Source organism: Agelaius tricolor, unplaced genomic scaffold, assembly GCF_023055355.1.
Source record: "Agelaius tricolor isolate 1412-34295 unplaced genomic scaffold, bAgeTri1.0.p SCAF_70, whole genome shotgun sequence".
NCBI classification, from domain to species: Eukaryota; Metazoa; Chordata; class Aves; order Passeriformes; family Icteridae; genus Agelaius; species Agelaius tricolor.
Genome location: NW_027269330.1, coordinates 353,229 through 371,639, shown reverse-complemented (window position 1 = coordinate 371,639; position 18,411 = coordinate 353,229). Strand labels below are relative to the sequence as shown.

General features: G+C 62.5%; 2 protein-coding genes across 3 annotated transcripts; one reads left to right on the top strand and one right to left on the bottom strand.

Moving 5' to 3' along the window:
• The first annotated feature begins 102 nt into the window (after positions 1 to 102).
• LOC139585139 (uncharacterized) lies at positions 103 to 7,990 on the top strand. The gene is made up of 8 exons (XM_071417608.1): positions 103 to 891; positions 989 to 1,077; positions 1,161 to 1,291; positions 1,783 to 1,985; positions 3,812 to 3,953; positions 4,499 to 4,613; positions 5,142 to 5,266; positions 6,300 to 7,990. The coding sequence occupies exons 1-8, from the start codon at positions 662 to 664 to the stop codon at positions 6,501 to 6,503; spliced, it is 1,239 nt and encodes a 412-aa protein (XP_071273709.1). The 5' UTR covers positions 103 to 661; the 3' UTR covers positions 6,504 to 7,990.
• Positions 7,691 to 16,255, bottom strand: TGFA (transforming growth factor alpha). Of its 2 annotated transcripts, XM_071417743.1 has the most exons (6): positions 16,133 to 16,255; positions 12,318 to 12,371; positions 10,485 to 10,599; positions 9,718 to 9,867; positions 8,902 to 9,032; positions 7,691 to 8,235 (listed from the first exon to the last, which is right to left on the bottom strand). In XM_071417743.1, exons 1-6 carry the CDS (start codon positions 16,161 to 16,163, stop codon positions 8,228 to 8,230), a joined length of 489 nt encoding a protein of 162 aa, XP_071273844.1. In that variant the 5' UTR covers positions 16,164 to 16,255; the 3' UTR covers positions 7,691 to 8,227. The 2 variants fall into 2 exon arrangements, with proteins under 2 accessions (XP_071273844.1, XP_071273843.1); XM_071417742.1 differs by lacking the exons at positions 12,318 to 12,371; positions 16,133 to 16,255 and having other exon boundaries at positions 10,485 to 10,833.
• Positions 16,256 to 18,411: the final 2,156 nt, after the last annotated feature.

The window sequence follows — 18,411 nt, the reverse complement described above, 5'->3', positions numbered from 1 at the left end:
CTCGCATGCGCCGCACCCTCAGCGCACGCGCAGTGCTGCCCACGGCGCCCTGTTAGCACCTTGCGGCTTCGCGCCTCGCTTTACGCATGCGCAACACCCACGGCCACTCAGCACTCCCCACGCCGCCCCTGCGCGCTTCCCACCGCTCCCGCAGCGCGCATGCGCGCTGCGCAGCGCAGCGGGGAGGGCGCTGCTCTCTCGCTGCGGAGATCATGAGTTCGAGCCCCGCCACAGCCATCGCGGGGGTCTCCGTGTCCCCATGCGTGTCGCGCTGTCACCTCCCAACCCCCGGCATGTGTCCCCTCGGTTGTCACCCCGTGGGGGTGCTGAGCAATGGCGGGGGCGGGGCGCGCCCTTCTCAGGAGTGTGGCAACACCACCGGCAACTTTCTTCCTTCCTTCCTCCCTTCCTCTCCGCCGCCAGCAGCGCCCGGAGCCGGGGGTCCCACTGGAACCGGGGGTAGCACCGGAGCCGGGGGTCTCAGAGAGCCGGGGGTGTCACAGCGGAGGCAGGGGAGTCACAGGAGCCGGGGGTCCCAGCGGAACCGGGGGTCCCAGAGGAGCCGGGGGTCCCAGCGGAACCGGGGGTCCTACAGGAGCCGGGGGTCGCACCGGAGCCGAGGTCGCACCGGAGCCGGGGTCTCAGCAGAACCGGGGGTCCCATGGGTGAGCGCTGCCCGGGGACCCCGCGCACGGCCCGGAGGGGACACGGAGCGCCTGGCACGGCCGGTGCCACCGGGAGGGGTCCCCAAGGCTCGGGGGGCGCGGGCAGGGGGCGCGGGGCTCTCCGGGTGGCCGCCCTCAGCCTCGCCCTCCTCTTCCTCCGCGCAGAGGCCGAAGGCTTCGCCCTCTGCCACGCGCCCGCGCTGCAGACCAAGGTGTTCCAGTACCGGTAAGGGACAGCCCGGGGGTGGCGGGGGACAGCGGGGGTGGCACGGGACGGGGGTGACACCGAGCGGTGGCACCGCTGTCCCCGCTTTGCCCGCCAGGCTGTGGGACGTGAACCAGAGGTCGCTGTACCTGCGCGATGACCAGCTGGTGGCCGGGCACCTGCAGGGCGCCAACGCCGCGCTGGAAGGTGACACGGGGACACGCGCGGGGACAGGCGTGGGGACGGGCGTGGGGACACGCGCTGAGGGTCCCCGTGTCACCCACCCGCAGAGAAAGTGTTCTGGGTGCCCAACCGCGCCCTGGAGCCCGCCCGGCTGCCGGTGATCCTGAGCGTCCGGCACGGCTCCCGCTGCCTCCGCACCGAGCGCGGCCCCGCCGGAGAACCCCGGCTGCGGCTGCAGGTGGGGACAGCGAGGGGACAGCACAGGGGACAGGGAGGGGACAGTGCGGGGGAGAGTGGTAATAGCGAGGGGACAGCGTGGGGACAGCGAGGATAGCGAAGGGACAACGAGGGGACAGGGACGGGCATGCCAAGGGGATGGGGACATCACACGAATGGGGATGGGGACACCGTGGGAATGGGGACAGCAGAGGGATGGTGACATCGAAGGGATGAGGACATCACGGGGATGGGGATGCCAAGAGATTGGTGACATCAAAGGGCTGGGGACACCTAAAGAGATGGGGACACCGTGGGGGTGGTGATGAGGATGGGGACACAAAAGTTTTGGGGATGGGACACCGTGGGGAGGGGGCGCCTGGGGACACGGGGATGGGACATTGTGGGACGGGGACATCGCAGGCCGTGCCCGCGTCGCTCCACGGCGCTGGCACACGGTGCCCGCGGTGCCCGGGCGCTGTCCCCGCGGGTGACACGGGGGTGTCACCGCAGGACGTGGACATCCGGGAGCTGCCCCGCGCCGGTGACAGCGCGGCCGCCTTCACCTTCTTCCGCTCCTACCGGGACGGGCTGTGGCGCTTCGAGTCGGCCGCGCACCCCGGCTGGTTCCTGTGCACGTCCCCGCGCGGCCACCAGCCCCTGGCGCTCTGTCGCCACTGCGATGTCACCTCCCACCTGCTCGACTTCTACTTCCAGCTCTGCTGAGGGCCCCCGGCCCCCGCGCGGGGACAGCGGGGCCCCCAAGGCGGTGGCGCCATCCTAGGGAGGGTGGCATCACCCCCAGCATGGGGACATCCCTCTGGGGAGGTGACATCCCCCCTGAGGATGGTGACATCCCCCTGCGGATGGTGACATCCCCCCCCCAGGATGGCGACATCCTCACGCAGGGAGGGTGACATCCTCGCTCTTCGGTGACATCTTCCCCAGGACGGTGACATCCATCCGGGACCGTGCCATCCCCCCTTCTCCGGGGCGTGCTATCCCCTTGGGGACAGTGCCATCCCCTTGGGGACAGCGACAGCCGCCCCCGCGGCGCGGTGCCATCCCCCTGGGGACAGCGACATCCCCCTGGGGACAGTCACAGCCACATCCTCCCCGGGCTCCGGTGCGGGAATAAAGAGATGCCGAGGCCAGCGGTGCCCGAGTGTGGGTGACACGCGGGTGGTGGCACACGGGTGGCACGGCGGGGACAGGGCGGGGCTGGTGGCCCCGCTGGATGTGTCACCGCGGCGGAGTGGCCGCTCTTGCGCCACCCGCGCGATGGGGACAGAACGGGACGTCCCCAACGGGCGGGGGTGACGCGGCCCCTTCCCGGATCCCGCGGGGCCGCCCGGGGACAGCGCGGGGACAGCGCGACACGGGGGACACGGGGGACATGGGGGACACGGGGGACAGGGGGCACACGGGGTGTGGGGACAGCGAGCGGGGGACAACAGGGACAGGGAAGGCGGGACTTTGGGGACAGGGAACATGGAGACCGTGGGGACAGGGGAGGTGGGACCATGGGGACAGGGAGTGGGGGACAGCAGGGACAGGGGATGTGGCACTTTGGGGACACGTCACCATGGGGATGGGGCACATGGGGATGTGGGGACAGGGAATGGGGGACAACAGAGAGAGGACACAGGATTTTGGGGACAGGACACAGGGACACTGTGGGGACAGGGGAGGTGGGACCATGGGGACAGGTCCCCAAGGGGACAGGGCACGTGGGATCCTGGGGACAGGGAGTGGGGGACAGCAGGGACAGGGAAGGTGGCATTTTGGAGACAGGTCACCAAGGGGACAGGACACATGGGATCATGGGGACAAGGCACACAAGACCTTGGGGACAGGAGATGTGGGACCTTGGGGACAGGAGATGTGGGACCTTGGGGACAAGGGACCACAGGGATGGGACACTGGGGACACTGGGGACAGGGCACATGGGAGTTTGGGGACGGTGCTCACAGCACCTTGGGGACAGCAGTCATGGTGACAATGGTGACAAGGTGATGGCACCATGGGACAGGGGACACAGCACAGGGGACGGCACAGGGGACATCCCCGCCACGGTGACCGCAGGCATCACTGGGACACCGGCAGCAGGTGGCATTTTGCCATCGCTCGGTGTCACCGTCACCTCCCCTGCCAATTACCAGGGCGGGCTCTGTCCCCGCCCCGTCCGGCTTGATAAAGCCACTGTCACCCGCGGGGACACGGCCCAGAGGACACGGGACAGGATCCCGGGAGGTGACACAGCCACAGGTGCTGCTCCGGGGACAGGGACAAGCTCGGGGACAATCCTGCTGGCACGCGGTGCCACCTGTGCCACCTGTGCCACCATCTCCACAGGCCCAGCCATGTCACGCGCATCCAGAGCTGCCCTTAGGTGAGTGGGGACAGCATGGGGACAGTGTGGGGATGGCATAGGGACATCGTGGGGATAACGTAGGGACAGCATTGTCCCCTGCCTTGTGCCAGGGAGTGTCACCTCTCCCCCTCCCCGGTGTCACCTGCCCTGACCCCTGTGTCCCCGCAGAAGGACACCCCAGGGACACCGCCTGGGGGTCATGGCAGGGAGCTGGGACACGGTCGAGGGTGTCATCGACCCCGACATGGTGGCCTTGTTCGATGACTTCCTGGGGAAAGGTGAGTGCAGGTGTCCCCGTGTCCCTGTCCCTGTGTCCATGTCCCCTGTCCCTGTGTCCCTGTGATGTCCTCTTGTGCCACATCCTCTGGGTCTCCCCTCTGTGTCCCCACATCCCCATGTCCCCATGTCCCTGTGATGCTCCCATGTCCCTGCGTCCCCACATCCCCATTTCCCTGTGATGTCCCCATGCCCCCATACCCTTGTGGTGCCCCCACCAGGCATGTCCCGTCTGTCCCCATGTCCCATGTCCCACCTGTCTGTGCCCATGTGCCCACGTGCCCACCTGTCTATCCCCATGTCCCTGTGACGTCCCCATGTCCCACATCCCCACTTGTCTGTCCCCGTGTCCCATGTCCTTACCCATCCGTCCCCATGTCCCTGTGTCCTCATGTCCCACCTGTCCATCCCCATGTCCCACCTGTCCATCCCCATGTCCCATGCCCTTACCTGTCCGTCCCCGATTCCTCGTGTCCCGTGTCCTTGCCCGTCCATCCCCGTGTCTCACCTGTCCCTGCTGCTGTCCCCGTGTCCCCAGAGGTGACAGTGCCCTCCGTGGGGGTGCGCCCGACGTTGCAGCCCCAGCCCCAGCCGTACCACTACGTGCTGCGGGACACGGAGCAGCAGGGGCTGTGCCTGCGCGACGGCCGCCTGGTGGCCACCAGCCTGCAGGTGGCCAACGCCGCCCAGGAAGGTGGGTGACACTCGGGGGACAGCGGTGACACTGCAGGGGTGACACCCGGGGGGGTGACAATCCGTGGGTGACGCCTGGGGGGTGGACAGGGGGGACAATCCATGGGTGACACCCTGGGGGGACAGGGGGGACAATCCATGGGTGACACTGCCAATGGGTGACAATCCATGGGTGTCCCTCTGGTGGCCACCAGCCTGCAGGTGGCCAATGCCACCCTGGAAGGTGGGTGACACCCGGGGGGGTGACAATCCATGGATGACAATCCACGAGTGACACCTGGGGGGACAGCGGTGACACTGCATGGGTGACACCCTGGGGGGAAACAGGGATGACAATCCATGGGTGAAACCTGGGGGGACAGGGGTGACAATCCATGGGTGACACCTGGGGGGACAGGGGTGACAATCCATGGGTGACACCCTGGGGGGAAACAGGGGGGACAATCCATGGGTGACACCTGGGAGGACAGGGGGGACAATCCATGGGTGACACCCTGGGGGCACAGCGGTGACACCCCGTGTCCCACAGAGCCCATCAGCGTTGTCCCCAACCGGCACCTGGAGCGCCGGCGCTGTCCCCTCATCGTGGGCATCCGCGGTGGCACCCGCGCCCTGTCCTGCGGCACCGGCCCCGAGCCCCGGCTGAGCCTGGAGGTGACACGGGGACACGGGGGTGGCACGGGGGACATGGGGGACTCAATGTGGGGCTGTGGGGACACAAAGGTGGGACAGGCCAAGGTGGGACAGCTTGAGATGGGTCAAGGCAAGGTGGGTCAACCCAAGTTGGGTTCAACTCAAGGTGGGCAACCCAAGGTTGGTCAACACAGGTTGGGTCAATCCAAGGTGGACAATCCAAGGTGGTCAGTCCAGGTGGGTCAGTCAAGGTGGGTCAGTCAAGGTGGACAATCCAAGGTGGTCAGTCCAGGTGGGTCAACTCAAGGTTGGTCAACACAAGTTGGGTCAATCCAAGGTGGTCAATCTTAGGTGGGTCAATCAAGGTGGGGACATCCAGAGGTGGCTGGGACCCAAAGTTGGGTCAGTCAAGGTGGTCAATCCAAGGTGGGTCAACCCAAGGTGGGTCAGCTCAATTTGGGTCAATCCAGGTGGGTCAGTCAAGGTGGATCAACAACTCAAGGTGGGTCAGCTCAAAGTGGGGACACCCTGGGGTGGCGGGGACCCAAAAATGGCTCAGCTCAAGGTGGGTGAGCCAAGGTGAGGTGAGGGCACCCAGAGATGGGTCAGCCCAAGGTGGACATCCTGGGAAAGGCCATCCCAAGGTGTGGTGGGCACCCAGGGCTGGGTCAGCCCAAGGTGGGGCACCCGGGAGTGGCGTCATCCCAAAGCGGTGTCACCTGGAGGCGGGGCCACCAGGAAGTGGGGATTCCCCAGGGTGGGGTGATGATGGCATCACCTGGGGGTGTGGTCACCTGGGGGTGTGGTCCTGATGTTGGCATCTGGAGATGGGGGTTCCTTGAGGTGGGGTCACCTGGGCATGGCGTCACTGGGAGGTGGGGTCACCTGGAGATGAGATCACCTGGAGCTGGGGTCACCTGGGCATGGTGTCACCTGGAGTTGGGGTCACCTGGAAATTGGGTCTGTGTGGGTTCCTCGAGGCGGTGCCACGGCTGTCCCCCATGCCGCTGCTGCCACCATTTGGTGCCACCATTTTGTGTCCCCTGCCCGGCAGGACGTGGGGCTGCTGGAGCTGTTCTCGGGTGACAAGGACAGGGCCACGCCCTTCACCTTCTACAAGACCTTTGGGGGCTCCACGCACACCTTCGAGGCCGCCGCCTTCCCCGGGCTCTTCCTCAGCACGGCCACGGGCCCGGACGAGCCGCTGGGCCTGGCACCGCCCCCGAGCGCCACCGCCTTCTACCTGCGCCGCAAGTGACACCTGGGGACATCTGGGATTGGGGACATTCATCACTGCCACCGCCTTCCACCTGCGCCGCAAGTGACACCTGGGGACATCTGGGATTGGGGACATTCATCACTGCCACTGCCTTCTACCTGCGCCGCAAGTGACACCTGGGGACGTCCCTGGTGCCACCACCGCCTTCTATCTGCGCCGCAAGTGACATCTGGGGACATCCATGGTGGGGACATCCGGGATTGGGGACATCCATGGTGCCACCACCGCCTTCTGCCTGCGCCGCAAGTGACACCTGGGGACACCCATGGTGGGACATCCACGGTGGGATCAGAGCTCCCTTTTAAAGGTCAGGACCCTCTTTTTGGGGTCAGGACTCTTTTTTGGGGGTCAGGAGCCTCCATTTGGGGTTAGAACCCTCCTTTTGGGGTCAGGACCCTGCTTTTGGGGTAAGAACCGTTTTTTTTTGGTGTCAGAACCATTTGGGAGTGAACCAAACCCTCCGGGAACCGCCCCAAAATCAACGGGAACCGCCCCAAAACCCGGCCCCAAAGCTGCTGGGAACTGCCCCAAAATCAATGGGAACTGCCCCAAACCCGCCCCAAAACTGCTGAGAATGCCCCCAAAACCACGGAGAATCCCCCAAAACTGCCGGGAATTGCCCCAAAACTGATGAGAAGGCCCAAAGTGACCCAAACCTGAGGGGAATCGCCCCAAAACCTCCAGGACCAGCCCAAAACCGCCGGGAATTGCCCCAAAACCACCCCAAACCTGCCGCCAGAACGGGGCCTAAACTGGTTCACCAGGGCTTCAAAATTTGGGATGAAAATTTGAGAATTTGACGCTGATTCCCAAAACCGGGCTTCAAAATTTGGGATAAAATAATGGGAAAATGGGGTTGAGTTGATTATTGGAATATCAGGCTTGAAAATTTGGGATGAAATTATTGGAAAATGGAGCTGAGTTCATTATCGGGGCATGAGGGCTTGAAAATTTGGGATGAAAATTTGGGAATTTGGGAATATCCCCCCCCCACTCCCAGCTGTGGGATTCAGCATCTCCTTCCCAAATATTTCCCCGATAAAAAACCCCAAACCATGAATTTTTTTGAAAAAAAAATAAATTGTTTTTACGTCATTTAAATAACTCTAACCCAGGTTTTTAGGATGGGAAAAAAAAAAAAAAATAAAAACCCCAAGACCAGGCAATGACAAGAACATCTTTATAGGAATCAAAATTAATTTAAACCAGGCGAAATAAATTAAAACATTAAATATTAACTTTCAGTGCAACATATACAGAAGACATGAGAGTAACCATGACTTTAAAAAAAAAAAAACAAAACAAAAAACCCCAAAACAACCCCAAAAACAACCCCAAAACAGAGGGAAAAGCTCTGGGTTGGTTACTAAGGGGGAATTAAGGCTGTGCCTCCAGCCTGAGGAGGTTTCCTGGGATTTAAATTCATTTATTATTAATAAAAAGCTGGGATTTGTCCCCAAAAATGAGCCGGATTTGGGTTTTTTTGTTTTTTTCTGTAGAAAAATAAATCCCCATCCTGGCGGGGGTTTGGGTTAAAATCCCAAATATTTGGGTTTGAGAAATCCCGGGAAAACGACCCAAAAGTCGAGGGAGAACCCGGGGAAACGGCGGGAAAAGGGGAAAACGCCCCAAAAAGGATCCGAAGGGGGGGAGGGGATGGTCCTGGGGGGGTCCCCAGGTGTCCCCAGGTGGTCCCGGGTCTGTCACACACCTGTGGGGACGGGAATGGCAGCGGTTACACACCAGGGTGTCACCTGTGTCCCCTCCCCTGTCCCAGCTGTCCCCCACCTCTCCCAGGTGTCCCCTCCCCTGTCCCAGTGCCCTCAGGTGTCCCCTCCCCTGTCCCAGGTGTCCCCAGGTATCCCATGGATGTCCCCAGGTGTCCCCAGGTGTCCCCTGTGTCCCTCACCTGTCTCACTGTGGCAGCAGGACGTGCCCCCCACCCCAGGTGTTCCTCCCCTGTCCCATGGATGTCCCCATGTGTCCCAGGTGTCCCCTCACCGGTCCCAAGTGTCCCCTGTGTCCCAGGTGTCCCCCACCTCTCCCAGGTGTCCCCCAGATATCCCAAGGATGTCCCCAGGTGTCCCTCACCTGTCCCAGGTGTCCCCAGGTGTCCCCCACCTGTCCCAGGTGTCCCCAGGTGTTCCTCCCCTGTCCCATGGATGTCCCCAGGTGTCCCCCACCTGTCCCATGGATGTCCCAGGTGTCCCAGGTGTCCCTCACCTGTCTCGCTGTGGCAGAAGGAGGTGTCCCCCACCCCAGGTGTCCCCAGGTGTCCCTCCCCTGTCCCATGGATGTCCCCAGGTGTCCCTCACCTGTCCCAGGTGTCCCCGGGTGTCCCTCCCCTGTCCCATGGATGTCCCCAGGTGTCCCTCACCTGTCTCGCTGTGGCAGCAGGACGCTCCCCCCTTGAGGAGCCCCCCCGGTTTCTCGGGGCCGGCTCCGGGCTCGCGGCACCAGCCAGGACAGGGCCAGGGCCAGGGCCAGCGCTTCCGCAGGCGACAGCAGCTGGGGACAGCAATGGGGACATGGGGACACAGGGAATGGGGACAGGCACAGGGAATGGGAATGGGGACACAGGGACCGGGTCAGAGACGGGGTCAGGGACAGGGACAGGGAATGGGGATGAAGACACAGGGATGGGGTTGGAGATGGGATTGGGGACAGGGACAGGTCAGGGGACAGGGATGGGGACACGGGAAATGGGGACAGAGGGACAGGGAATGGAGACAGGAGCTGGGTTGGAGATAGTACTGAGGACAGGGACAGGGTCAGGGATAGGAAATGGGGACAGGGACGGGGACAGGGAATGGGATGGAGACGAGGAATGGGGACAGGGACACAGGGATGGGGAGAGGGATTGGGATAGGGGACAGGGACAGGGTCAGGGATAGGGAACGGGGACAGGGATGGGGACAGGGAACGGGGACAGGGAATGGGAAGGGGACAAGGAATGGGGACAGGGACACAGGGATGGGGAGAGGGATGGGGATAGGGGACAGGGCCAGGGCCAGGGATAGGAAATGGGGACAAGGATGGGGACAGGGAATGGGGACAAGGAATGGGATGGGGATGAGGAATGAGGACAGGGACACAGGGATGGGGAGAGGGATGGGGATAGGGAACGGGGACAGGGACAGGGTCGGGGTCCCTTGTCCCGGGCTGTCCCCAGGAAGTCCCCAGTGGCACTCACTGGACCAGGACGCAGACGGTGACGAGCAGGGCCGAGGCCACCACGGCCACCACGAGCAGGGCTGTGATGGTTTGCTTCTTCTGGGTGGCTGCCACCACGGCCAGCAGGTCAGCGTGCTCACAGCGCGTCCCCACGTACCCCGAGTGACACCTGGGGACACAGAGCAGGTCAGGGTGTCCCCATGTACCCCGAGTGACACCTGGGGACACAGGGCAGGTCAGGGTGTCCCCATGTACCCCGAGTGACACCTGGGGACACAGGGCAGGTCAGGGTGTCCCCATGTGCCCCGAGTGACACCGGGGGACACAGGGAAGGTCAGCCTGAAGTTTTGGGATCACTGGAACCCCAAACCCAGAGTTTTGGGGTCTCCCCAGCACAGTGACCCCACAGTTTCGGGGTTAGGGGATTTAGGCACTCACACGCAGATTCTCTTGCCCCCCCAGTTTCGGGGTTAGGGGATTTAGGCACTCACACGCAGATTTCTCTTGCCCCCATAATTTCAGGGTTAGGGGATTTAGGCACTCTCACACAGGCGGGTTTCTCCTCCTGATCCCATAGTTTTGAGGGATGTGACCCCACAGTTTTGGGGTAGGGGATTTAGGCACTCACACGCAGATTCTCTTGCCCCCGTAATTTCAGGGTTAGGGGATTTAGGCACTCACACACAGATTGTCTTGCCCCCATAATTTCAGGGTTAGGGGATTTAGGCACTCACACAAGATTCTCTTGCCCCCGTAATTTCGGGGTTAGGGGATTTAGGCACTCACACGCAGGCGGGTTTCTCCTCCTGCACCAGGAAGCGGCAGGTGCCGTGGAAGCAGAACTGCCGGTGCGAGTCGGGGCACTCGTTGAAGTGCGACCTCACCGCCGCCGCCACCGGGGCTGGGGGAAAACGAGGAGAGAAAAGGGGATTTTGGGGAAAATCCTCCCAAAAAAAAAAATGGGGGAGCAGCCCCCAGGAAGGGTTGGGGATAGAGGAAAGGGGTGGCAGCAGCCTCGGGGTGACAGGAGGGACACGGGGCTGGGCTCCCTCCCACCCCAAAAGGAGATTTCCCATTCCAAATAATTTCCCATCCCAAAAGGAGGTGCCCCATCCTAAAAGGAGCGTTCCTACCCCAAAAGGAGTTTTTCCCACCCCAAAAGGAGATTTCCCACCCCCAAAATGAGTTTTGCCCATCCTAAAAGGAGATTTCCCATCCCAAAAGCTTTTCCCACCCCAAAAGATTTCCCAGCCTCAAAAGGAGATTTTCCCCCACCCCAAAAGATTTTTCCACTCCAAAAGGGAGATTTCCTAGCCCCAAAAGATGTCTCAGACCCAAAAGGAGATTTTCCCCATCCCAAAAGGAGGCGTCCCATCCTAAAAGGAGAATTCCCATCCCAAAAGGAGTTTTTTCCACCCCAAAAGCAGATTTCCCATCCCAAAAGCAGGTTTCCCATTTCTCATCCCAAAAGGAGTTTTTTCCACCCCAAAAGCAGATTTCCCATCCCAAAAGCAGGTTTCCCATTTCTCATCCCAAAAGGATTTTTCCCACCCCAAAGGGAGATTTCCCACCCCAAAAAGGAGATTTCCCACCCCAAAGGGAGATTTCCCATCCCAAGGGCAAGCAGGGCTGCTTTAGGGTTTATTTTGGGATCTCTGCGCAGCCACCCCAAAGATCCCAGCTGGGTCCTGCCTCAATAATCCCTCAGGAATTTCCTAAAGAGCTCAGAAGGGAGGAGGAGGAGGAGGAGGAGGGAGCCCAGCCCCGCTCCTGTTTCCCATTAAACCCCATTAAACCCCCCTGGTTTGAATTATCCCCGGGAGGGAATTTCCTGCTGGGATTGTTTGGGATCGAGGCACTTCCGAACCCACCCCCGGCTCCAGGCCCGGATTTACGGCAGCCCCAAAGGGGGCTTGGATCAAAGCCTGGGATGTGGGGTGGGCTCGGGATGTCCCCGTGTCCCCAGAGCTGGGAAAAGCCACCCTGGGGTGTCCCCGGCTCTGAGGGGTCCTAGGGTGGGACACACTGGGGTGTCCCCATGTCCCCAGAGCTGGAAGAGCCACCCTGGGGTGTCCCCAACACTGGGAAAAGCCACCCTGGGATGTCCCCAATACTGGGAAGGGGCCACCCTGGGGTGTCCCTGTGTCCCCAGTTCTGGAAAAGCCACCCTGGGGTGTCCCTGTGTCCCCAGTTCTGGAAAAGCCACCCTGGGGTGTCCCCGTGTCCCCAGCGCTGAGGAGATTTTTAGGGGTTCCTCTGGAAACCCTTTCCTTGTAGGGAAACCCTTTCTTTTGGGGCCAAAACCTTTCCTTTTGGGGCCAAAACCTTTCCTTTTGGGAGCCAGAAACTCTTTGTTTTTGGGGCCAGAACCCCTTTGTTTTTGGGACCATAAACCCTTTTTTGAGGGACCAGACCCCCTTTGTTTCTGGGACCATAAACCCTTTTTTTTTTGTGCGCAGGAACCAATTCCTGGTTTCCCCCCCATACATCAGGCCCAAGATCCCACCCAGGGCCCCATAACCCCATAAAGAGGAAGGGTGGGACACCAAAAAACCCCAAAAAACCCCAAAAAACCCCAAAAAACCCCAAAAAACCCCAAAATTCCCGCTGGGCACTCACCGCTCCGGCCGGCCGTGCTGTTGTCCAGCGCGTGGCACGCGGCCAGCAGGACACCTGGGGAGGGACAACGGGGTCAGACACGCCCTGACCCCAAAAAACCCCACAAAAAAAACCCCAAAACCCCAAGGGGGGATTTAGGGTCGGCAAAACCGCCCCGAGGTTTCGAAGGAAAACGAAGGAATTTTTAGGAAATTTGTAAGGGAAAAATCTCCAAGATTTTTAAGGAGAAATCTCCAAGACTTTTAAGGAGAAATTTCCAAAATTTTTAAGGCGAAATCTCCAAGATTTCTAAGGAGAAATCTCAAAGATTTTTAAGGAAAATGCAGGAATTGCCAGTGGGGGTGGAATTATGGGGTTGTGGCAAGAATGACCCCCATTGAGTGACCCCTTGGAGATTTTTAAGGAAAAATCTCAAAGATTTTGAAGGGAAAAGATTTTAAAGGAAAGATCTCCAAAATTTTTAAGGAAAAAGATTTTTAAAGGAAAATTTTCCAAGATTTTTATGGGAAATGCTGGAATTCCCAGTGGGGGTGGAATTATGGGGTCGTGGCAGGAATGACCCTCCCTTGAGTGACCCCTTGGAGATTTTTAAGGAAAATTCTCCAAGATTTTTTAAAGGAAGAAAAAAAAAAAGGGATCCATCCAGGGCTTTGGGGATTCTCCACAGCTTTAGGGATCCAACAGAAATTCTGGGATCCACCACAGCTCCAGGAACCCAATGCAGCTTCAGGGATCCACCAGGACTTTGGGGATCCACCATGGCTTCATGGATGCACTCAGAGCTTTGGGGATCCACCACAAACTCAGGGATCCATCCAGGGCTTCGGGGATCCACCATGGCCTCAGGGATCTACCACGGATCAGGGATCCACCAGAGCTTCAAGGACTCTCCATGGCTTTAGGGATCTACCAGAGCTTCAGGGATCTTCCTGGGCTTTGGGGATCCACTGGAGCTTCAGGGATCCATCCAGGGCTTCCCTGGTTTCCTCACAGACCTCGGGGATCCTCCTCCCACGGAAGTTCCATCACCAATCCATTCTCATCCCAACTCTTCCCATTTTTCCCAGCTTGGGGCTTTGTGTGTTCCGGGGTTTTTGGGGAATGCGCCCCCACTCTTGGGATTTTGGGGAATGGCTCATCCTGGTGGGAAGGGTGGGTGTCCATCCCTGTGGGCATCCTGGTGGGATCAGTGGGCATCCATCCCTTGGCATTCCAGTGGAATGAGTGGGCATCCCCTGGGCACTGCAGTTCTGAGTGGGCGTCCATCCCTATGGGCATCCTGGTTCTGAGTGGGCATCCATCCCCTGGCATTCCAGTGGGATGGGTGGGCATCCATCCCCCTTGACATTCCACTGGGATCAGTGGGCATCCATCCCTATGGGCATCCTGGTTCTGAGTGGGCATCCATCCCCTGGGCATTCTGGTTCTGGGTGGGCATCCATCCCCCTTGGCATTCTGGTGGATCAGTGGGTGTCCATCCCTGTGGGCATCCTGGTGGGATCAGTGGGCATCCATCCCTTGGCATTCCAGTGGGATCAGTGGGCATCCATCCCCGTGGGTGTCCATCCCTTGGCATTCCAGTGGAGCGAGTGGGCATCCATCCCCTGGGCACTGCAGTTCTGAGTGTGTGTCCATCCCTGTGGGCATCCTGGTTCAGAGCAGGTGTCCATCCCCTCTGCCATTCCGGTGGGATCAGTGGGCATCCATCCCTGTGGGCATCCTGATGGGATCAGTGGGCATCCATCCCCTGGGCACTCCATTCCTGAGTGGGCATCCAGGTTCTGAGTGGGTGCTCATCTCCTGGGCATTCTGGTCCTGAGTGGGCACCCATCCCAGTGGGCATTCTGGTTCTGGGTGGGCACCCATCCCTTGGCATTCCAGTGGGATCAGTGGGCACCCATCCCAGTGGGCATTCTGGTTCTGGATGGGCATCCATCCCCCTGGCATTCCGGTGGGATCAGTGGGCGTCCATCCCAGAGGACGTCCATCCCCTGGGCATTCAGGGGGCATCCATCCCTCTGGCATTGGGGTTCCGAGTGGGCATCCACCCCTTGGCATTCTGGTGGGATCAGTGGGCATCCATCCCCAAGGGCATCCATCCCTTGGCATTCTGGTGGGATCAATGGGGCATCCATCCCCAAGGGCATCCATCCCCAAGGGCATCCATCCCCAAGGGCATCCATCCCTTGGCATTCTGGTGGGATCAATGGGGCATCCACCCCTTGGCATTCTGGTGGGATCAGTGGGCATCCATCCCCAAGGGCATCCACCCCTTGGCATTCTGGTGGGATCAATGGGGCATCCACCCCTTGGCATTCTGGTGGGATCAATGGGGCATCCATCCCCAAGGGCATCCATCCCCAAGGGCATCCATCCCTTGGCATTCCGGTTCCTTGTTCCCAGCTCCTCTCCGTGGCCAGCCCAGCCCTCATGCCCGATCCTGGCCCTTGGGAAGTTCTCCATGCCCAGCCTGGGGACACCGGGCACCCCCTGGGCACTCGGACAATCCCCGCTCGAGCCCCATCCCCACCCCCATTCCAGCCCATCCCACCCCGTTCTCCAGGAATCTCCGGGAGTCTCTCCCTCCGAGGGACTCCCAAACCTTCCCACCGCGCTTCCAGCAGCTCCATCCCGATAATTCCCGATAATTCCCGGCTCGCTTCTTCCCACGGCGTCTCCCGAGATTCCCCCCGGTCCCGATCCCCGCTGGGCTCCAGCCCCGCGCTGCAGGGACCCGAAGCGCTTCCCTTCCCTTCCCTTCCCTTCCCTTCCCTTCCCTTCCCTTCCCTTCCCTTCCCTTCCCTTCCCTTCCCTTCCCTTCCCCACGGCCCGAGGGCTCCGATCCCACCCGGATCCCACCCGGGAACTGCCGGGGAACCGCGGCTCAGCCCCCCGAGGGCGAGCAGCGGCACCGTAGAGAGACGCGGAGCCACGGGAACGGGCGGGAGCGGGAGAGAACGGGACACGGGAGCTCGGGATGAGCCCCGGGAGCAGGGACACGGCGCCGGAGCCACCGGGGGACGCTCGGAGCCACCGGGGGAGCCTCGGTGGAGGAGCAGGACCGGGACACGGCGCTGGAGCCACCGGAGGAGTTTCGGAGGAGGAGCAGGACCGGGACACGGCGCCGGAGCCACCGGGGGACGCTCGGAGCCACCGGGGGACGCTCGGAGCCACCGGGGGACGCTCGGAGCGGGACACGGCGCGGCAGCACCGGGCGCTGGAGCGGGGCCAAGCGCGGCCGCTTTCCCGCCGGGATACCGGAGCTGCGGCTGGGTGCCACCGGCGGGGACAGCGAGACAAAGCCAGCCGAGCTCCAGCCGCCCGCACCGGGATCGATCCGTCCGTCCGTCCGTCCGTCCGTCCTTCCCCCGGAGCATCCCCGCTCCCGTCCCGTCCCGGCATCGCCGCGCTCCAGCCCGGAGCGCCCCCGCTCCCCACCGCCCCCTTCCCTCGGCACCCCCCCTGCAACTCTCATTAGCCCCCAGCCCTAATTAGCCGCTCTAATTAAGCGTCTGACCGCGGCCGTACTCACGCGTCGCGGCGAAGGCGCCTTTCCCACAGGGAGCGAACTTCGGGAGCGCCCGCGCGGGGGAATTTTATGGGGTTTTTATAGGATTTTTATAGGATTTTCACCGCAGTCCCGCGATTCACGGAGCGACCCCCAGAACCCACCCGCAGAGCCCCCCGAGCCCTCGGGGCCGCCCCGCTCCGGGGTCCGGCTGGGGCTGGGGGCGCGGAGCCCCCCGGGCCGAGCCGAGCCGAACCGAGCCGGGCTGGGCTGGGCCGGGCCGGGCTGGGCTGAGCCCCGCACGTACCGAGGGCGAGCGCGGCCGGGCCGCCCGCCATGGCGGGGCTGCACCGGAGCGAGCGGGGCCGGGGCCGGGCCGGGCCGGGCGGGCGCTGGCGGCGGGGCCGCTGCGGGGCCGAGGGGCGGCTCCGCCCGGCGGAAATGGGCGGCACCGGCCGGGCCGGGGCGGGGACAGCGAGGGCAGCGGCACGGCCGGACCGCCCCGGGCACCGGGCGGGACACACCCCCGGGACCCAGCGGGACCCTGTGGATCCCACCCCCGGGACCCATCGGGACACACCCCCGGGACCACCGGGACCACCGGGACACAGCCCCGGGACCACCGGGACCCACCGGGACACACCCCCGGGACCCAGCGGGACACACCCCCGGGACCCATCGGGACCACCGGGACACACCCCCGGGACCACCGGGACCACCGGGACTTTGTGGATCCCACCCCCGGGACCCAGCGGGACCCTGTGGATCCCATCCCCGGGACCACCCGGGACCCACCCCCGGACCCCTCCGGACCCACCCCCGGGACCCCCCGGGAATCTGTGGGACCCAGCCCCGGGACCACCCGGACCCCTCCCCGGACATCCTGCGGGACCCGCCCCCGGGACGCCCCGACACCGTGCGGGACCCACCGGGACCCTGCGGGACCCGCCCCCGGGACCCCTCGGGACCCACCTTCGGGACCACCGGGACCCTGCGGGATGCACCCCCGGGACCCTCCGACACCGTGCGGGACCCACCCCCGGGACCACCCGGGACCCTGCCAGACCCCACTGCAGACACCATGCGAGACCCCCTCCGGGACACCCCAGGACCACCCGGACCCCCCCGACACCCTGCGGGTTCCCCCCCGCGGGACCACCGGGCAATACCCACATGGGACCCCCGGGAGCTCCCTGGGACCAGGGCCCCCCATGTCCCTCCCTGGCCCCCACCCCGTGACTCCCGGGTTGCCAAACCCCTGCCAGCACATCCTGTGTCATCCTCAGCTGCTGCTGATCCCAGCCTTGGTCATCCCGAAATCTGCAGGGCCACCACCCTGCTGATCCCACCCTTGGTCATCCGGAAACCCATGGAGCCCTCGCCCCGCTGACCCCACCCTTGGTCACCCCAAAATCTGCTGATCCCACCCTCGGTCATCCTGAAACCCATGGAGCCCTCACCCTGCTGACCCCACCCTTGGTCACCCCAAAATCTGCTGATCCCACCCTCGGTCATCCCAATCCGGCCAGTAGTGACCCAAACATGGTCAGTGGTGACCCAAATCTGGCCAGCGGTGACCCAAACCTGGCCAATGGTGACCCAAACCTGGCCAGTAATGACCCAAACCTGGTGGTGACCCAAATCTGGCCAGTAATGACCCAAATCTGGTGGCGACCCAAATCTGGCCAATGGTGACCCAAATCTGGCCAGTGGTGACCCAAATCTGGTGGTGACCCAAATCTGGCCAGTGGTGACCCAAACCTGGCCATTGGTGACCCAAACCTGGCCAGTGGTGACCCAAATGTGGCCATTGGTGACCCAAACCTGGCCAGTAATGACCCAGATCTGGTGGTGACCCAAATCTGGCCATTGGTGACCCAAATCTGGCCAGTGGCCGGCACATCCCCCGTTATCCATGAGGATCACCCCTGAGGACCCCAGGTCTGACCCTGACCCACCCCATGGGTGTGGGGCTAGGGGGGGTTTGAGGACGTCCGTGCCGGGCTCTGTCCCCTCGTGTGTCCCCTCCCGTGTCCCCCCCGTGTCCCCGGGGTGTCCCCTCCCGTGGGAGCCTCTCGCAGCCGCGGGGGGAGGCGGGCCCGGCCCGGCCCTGCCCGTTCCCGCTGTTCCCCGTTCCCGTTCCGTTCCCAGGTGATACCATCGGATTCCATCTCATCTCCCCTCGGCACTTTTGAAAGCGCCGCTTTGAAGGGGCCGGAGCCGGAGCCGCCGCTTCCCCGACGCCGCCGATCCCGATCCCGGCTCCCCGCAAACCCTGGGAATGCAGCTCCAGGGGAGTCCCGGCACAAAGGGGCTCCAAAATCCCACCCAAAATCCCACCCCCAAATCCCACCCCAAATCCCACCCTAAATCCCACCCCAAATCCCACCCCAAAATCCCACCCCAAAATCCCACCCAAAATCCCTCCCCAAATCCCACCCTAAATCCCACCCCAAATCCCACCCTAAATCGCACCCCAAAATCCCACCCCAAAATCCCACCCTAAATCCCACCCAAATCCCACCCCAAAATCCCATCCCAAATCCCACCCCAAAATCCCTCCCCAAAATCCCACCCTAAATCCCA

Excerpts from the sequence above, each read along its gene's own strand:
- TGFA (XM_071417742.1), bottom strand. The coding sequence starts at position 10,774 with ATGGGAAATCTCCTTTTGGGGTGGGAGGGAGCCCAGCCCCGTGTCCCT. Across the intron at positions 9,868-10,484 it reads GAGGAGAAACCCGCCTGCGT|GTGTCACTCGGGGTACGTGG; the intron begins GTGAGTGCCTAA and ends CTGTGTCCCCAG. Across the intron at positions 9,033-9,717 it reads ACCGTCTGCGTCCTGGTCCA|CTGCTGTCGCCTGCGGAAGC; the intron begins GTGAGTGCCACT and ends TGCTGTCCCCAG.
- LOC139585139 (XM_071417608.1), top strand. The coding sequence starts at position 662 with ATGGGTGAGCGCTGCCCGGGGACCCCGCGCACGGCCCGGAGGGGACAC. Across the intron at positions 1,292-1,782 it reads AACCCCGGCTGCGGCTGCAG|GACGTGGACATCCGGGAGCT; the intron begins GTGGGGACAGCG and ends GTGTCACCGCAG. Across the intron at positions 4,614-5,141 it reads GGCCAACGCCGCCCAGGAAG|AGCCCATCAGCGTTGTCCCC; the intron begins GTGGGTGACACT and ends CGTGTCCCACAG.